Below are 4743 nucleotides of genomic sequence, written 5' to 3'. Positions count from 1 at the left end.
AAAAAATCCATCTTATCTCGTGCAACCCGCTTTCTAACTATTCACTAGCCTTCATAAGAATAACCGGCGAAAAAAAAAGTAAAAATAAATAAAAAAGGCAATCAACACGAGGACTTCCCAAGAGGTCACCCATCTTAGTACTACTCTCGCCCAAGCACGCTTAACTGCAGAGTTCTGATGGGTTCTGGTGCATTAGTGCTGGTATGATCGGTTGCTGAAAGTTTCTCACCAATTTTACTACTTAACACGTCTCCAATGTATTGGCTCGATCCATATAACGCCCGTTACTTCCTCGTGGCAAGTCCGATTCGGGCAAGTGATGACTCGCTGGAAACCTTATGACGAGGAGAACGCTTGACGCGGTTATTTTGAAGTACTAATCTCGTTTTAATAGTTTTTTAGTTAAAAAATATTAAAATATCCAAATAAATGCACGGTTTTTGGATTTTCACTCAATTAGAGCAGACGCCCTCCCATATATCACGAGATAAAAAATCCATCTTATCTCGTGCAACCCGCTTTCTAACTATTCACTAGCCTTCATAAGAATAACCGGCGAAAAAAAAAGTAAAAATAAATAAAAAAGGCAATCAACACGAGGACTTCCCAAGAGGTCACCCATCTTAGTACTACTCTCGCCCAAGCACGCTTAACTGCAGAGTTCTGATGGGTTCTGGTGCATTAGTGCTGGTATGATCGATTGCTGAAAGTTTCTCACCAATTTTACTACTTAACACGTCTCCAATGTATTGGCTCGATCCATATAACGCCCGTTACTTCCTCGTGGCAAGTCCGATTCGGGCAAGTGATGACTCGCTGGAAACCTTATGACGAGGAGAACGCTTGACGCGGTTATTTTGAAGTACTAATCTCGTTTTAATAGTTTTTTAGTTAAAAAATATTAAAATATCCAAATAAATGCACGGTTTTTGGATTTTCACTCAATTAGAGCAGACGCCCTCCCATATATCACGAGAAAAAAACATGTATTTTTTGCCCACCCGTTCCACCCATGTTTTACAATACATACATAAGAGTATGATTATATAGTGGAGCATTTTTTTAGTTTTCCACAATGTGGGACTAAGTGTTCCATTTCATTCACTCAAAAAATGAGTGAGTATCCTTAGACCCTTAGGTCATTAGATCAAACCATACCAATACCAAAATCAATTTGTTAAAACTCATTTTTCTCCAACAGTTACGACCCAGACGGTTCTGCCAATGAGCAACTATTGTGAGTTCAGTCATCTAGGTAACTGATGAGCATAGTTTGTGGAACAGATGAGCATAGTTTTGTTCTCTTGAGAGCTAGAAGTTACATATTGCCGGCCCGTTACTTTTTTTCCACAATCAGGCAAATTACCATTATTTGAATTTACAACGATCCTACACGACCCAGTGCTGTACCGGTTTATGATCATCCAGCGGTGATCTGGCCAACCCAGCAACGTTGTATTTGAAGAATAATCAACTCACAATGGATGCTGAGACAGATAATGTGGATTTGTTTAACCTTATAAACAAATGCCATCAATTAGCATATGAATAATTTTAGTCGTATGTAAGTTTGGTGCCCAAGCAAATTAGCTTTGACCTTAACTAATAAAAGAGTACATCAGATCTTAAACTCTATAAAATATATAATTCTCGATTCATTTCTTCGATCATCCTCACTCCAAAGAAACCTTCGTACATTTTACAGCAACAACAGCAATGGATACTAGTATCGATACTATTATTCGTATTCTCGTTCCTCTGTTAATCATCGCGCTGGGTCATTACATTGATCATTCCGAACCAGAAGCTGAATTTAATTTTTCTTCGGTTTCTTTTTCTCATCAAGAGCCTGTTCGTGACTTCATGGAAAGGGAGGTTCGAGCCGGGGTCAAATACTACATAGTTCCTGTACTATTTGTGAGAGGTGCCTTTGGTGGTTGTGCACTCACATTAGGCCAACAAATGAATGGTACTCAGTGCCCAAGCCAAGTAGTAGAAGTACCAGTTGATAAAATGCGTGGACTTCCAATGACATTTACCCATGTTCATGGGAATGGAAGAGTCATCCGCCTATCAACAGATCTCAATATCCAAGTCTCTGCCAAGTCAGCTTGCAAAAGGTCGTCGATGGTTTGGAGGTTGGCAGATTATGTTGAACCAGAACGAAGATGGTTTATTGAGATGGGCGGTGCTAAAGGTAATTTGGAGACTAATCAAACAATTCGTGCTCGGTTTAAGATAGAGAAATTTGTATACGACCGTGACGGTTATAGGAGTGGTCATAAGCTTGTGTATTGCCCTGATGTCTGTGAAACCTGCAAAGCCATATGCATGGATATTGGAATTTATTCGGGTACTGATGGAGTAAGGCGATTGGCTTTAGTTGATAATTATCAAGTGCAGCCACTCAGAGTAGCTTTTTTACCATCGGATTGGCTATAGTTGACAATAATTACCATCATTAATTGTAATAAATGGCGAGGAACATGCAGATATCCCTTGCAGCCATATGCCCAGACCACTTGCATTAGATTAGGATTTATTACGGCAGCCTAAACAACATGCAGATATCCCTCTAATAAATTAGTTTCTTATACAAGTTAACCCCAATGTTTAAGCATTTCTCAGATGATGATAACAAGCAAGACCCCAACCTTACCGAGTAATCAAATCATGCTTTCCACTCGTGGGATAGCCTACTAACAACAAGTGCATATTGATACGATTAGTACTCTAAATCAAATCAAACATGCTTTCTACTCCTGGGATAACCTACTAACAAAATGTGCATATTGATACGAGTAGTACTCTAGAAGCAATGAAATTAGTAGATATTTTTAAGAATTATTATTGATGGATCAAAATGAAAACAAAAGTTGATCTGTGAATTTCATAGAATAAATTGTCTCTCTCTTTATGAATCTCATATAGAATCGTACCTTCAGATTTATTCTATTTTTTTTTATAATTTCAAATCAGAAATGTTAATCAAAAGAAATCTTTAGTTTAGTCATATAAAAACCCTAAAAAAAATTAAACGAAATTCTATTTTGAAAACGGTAAACCCAATAACTCCAAATCGAATGTTCAAGATATAGATAAGTGAAAAGAGAAGATGAAACTTATCTTCATATTCAATTGTTCATGATTATGATCATCAATTTTTCATAACTGGTTTCAAGTAGATCTCCAAAAACAAGCGTTGTTGATAATTTTTAGGTTTTTCGGGCTTATTTCAAATCAAGATGAATTGAATGTTTCTGAATCTCCAGCTTGAAATCGCCTCTCTGCGTCTCCTTTCATTTCTCTAATCTGATTTTTCTCTACCAAAAACTACCGTAACATATTATTATGATTCAAGGACATTTCGGGTACCAAAAATAATCAGACCGGTGGTGTAAAGGACCGACTCGTCCAAATTCTGGACTAAACTGTCTAGGAGGGAAAAGTTTGGACTAAATGGTACTAGGCTTGGGAAGAGAGGACTAGAGCGTCCCAAGCCTAGTAACTTTGGGACTAAACGTCAATTTCTACGATTATAAACCGCAGGATCTTAGATGCTCAGACAATGTGGGACTAATAATATCAACACGCCCCCTCACGTGTAGCCTCTTGTTGGGTCTACTACGTGGACAATTAAATTGGGTGACGCAGAGTATGGCGCGGTCAAATGACTCTGATACCATGTTAAATACGGGCATCCAACTCAAAACCAATAACCTGCTCTGGTCTGATACCATGTTAGTCGCAAATAGCCTGCTCTGATACCATGTTAAATACGGCATCCAACTCAAAACCAATTGGGAATGGGTGGAAAGACCCTAAGAGATTATAAACCGCAGGATCTTAGATGCCCAGACAATGTGGAACTAATAATCTCAACAAGAACGCAAATGCAATGAAGAGTTACAGGATGTTCGAAGGGAACTAATGTAATCTCTCTCTATCTTCTTTGGCTACTGCGGTCCTCTGTGAAATTACTGAACTAGCTAAACTTGTAAGCATTGGCAGCTAGCAGAATGATCTTCACTTACATTTCATATATCTGCATTCAGTTAATCTAGAATATCAGAACCCAGTACCCATCATCTCATTCAATCAATACAATCCCTTTTTGGTCCGTATGGGTTCGTCCGTACAACAGATGATCTGAAAGCATTTCATGCAATAGATAGACACCTTTACAAACGACTCCTAATATCGTCCAAGAGACTGTTCGCCAATAGACTGTTGGAATCAGTTGGCATGGATTTTTATTATATCGTCCAAGAGGTTCCTGACAAGAGCTTTGGCAACTGAATATTCAACCTTTAGCCAAATATCAGCGGAACAACGGTAGCATACATATCCCTACCTCTACCCGCAACAAGCAGCACCTGTTTTTGGTGGACCATAAGTGTATAATTTTGTTTTTCAATGTGAACCGTTTTATTAATGGTATCAATATCCGAGTGTACGTATCCCGTATTTTTTTGATAATAAAATAAATACAGAAGGCGAATAATTTCCTAAGATGCATGATCTTTTTTCTGGGGGGCGTATGCCTGCTGTGCATGCCTATGACAGTGCGGCAGTGCCACAATTTGATGGAAATCGGTGGTTTTATGCCTCTCGAACCAGATATAGCCTTATATTGTTATTGTTACGAGGGTTGCGTTAGAGCTAAGCATCAAATTTAGAGTTGCGTTAGAGCTAAGCATCAGTTTACGATTAAATTGGAACCTATGTTCATCTTTTTTTTTT

The 4743-nt window shown here is 38.4% G+C and overlaps 1 protein-coding gene and 2 non-coding genes across 3 annotated transcripts; 1 reads left to right on the top strand and 2 right to left on the bottom strand.

Moving 5' to 3' along the window:
• Nucleotides 1-96: 96 nt before the first annotated feature.
• Nucleotides 97-215, bottom strand: LOC113292054. Its single transcript, XR_003331692.1, has one exon. It is a non-coding gene; the product is annotated as a 5S ribosomal RNA (ribosomal RNA).
• Nucleotides 216-585: 370 nt separating this feature from the next.
• Nucleotides 586-704, bottom strand: LOC113291943. The gene has a single exon (XR_003331655.1). It is a non-coding gene; the product is annotated as a 5S ribosomal RNA (ribosomal RNA).
• A 1012-nt stretch (nucleotides 705-1716) lies between these two features.
• Nucleotides 1717-2442, top strand: LOC113291937 (kunitz trypsin inhibitor 2-like). The gene has a single exon (XM_026541417.1). The coding sequence runs from the start codon at nucleotides 1717-1719 to the stop codon at nucleotides 2440-2442; it is 726 nt and encodes a 241-aa protein (XP_026397202.1).
• The last annotated feature ends 2301 nt before the right edge of the window (nucleotides 2443-4743 follow it).

Source organism: Papaver somniferum, chromosome 6 (genome assembly GCF_003573695.1).
Source record: "Papaver somniferum cultivar HN1 chromosome 6, ASM357369v1, whole genome shotgun sequence".
Lineage (NCBI taxonomy): Eukaryota > Viridiplantae > Streptophyta > Magnoliopsida > Ranunculales > Papaveraceae > Papaver > Papaver somniferum.
Note: the sequence above shows the minus strand (reverse complement) of the source record. Positions and strands in the feature narration are given on the sequence as shown.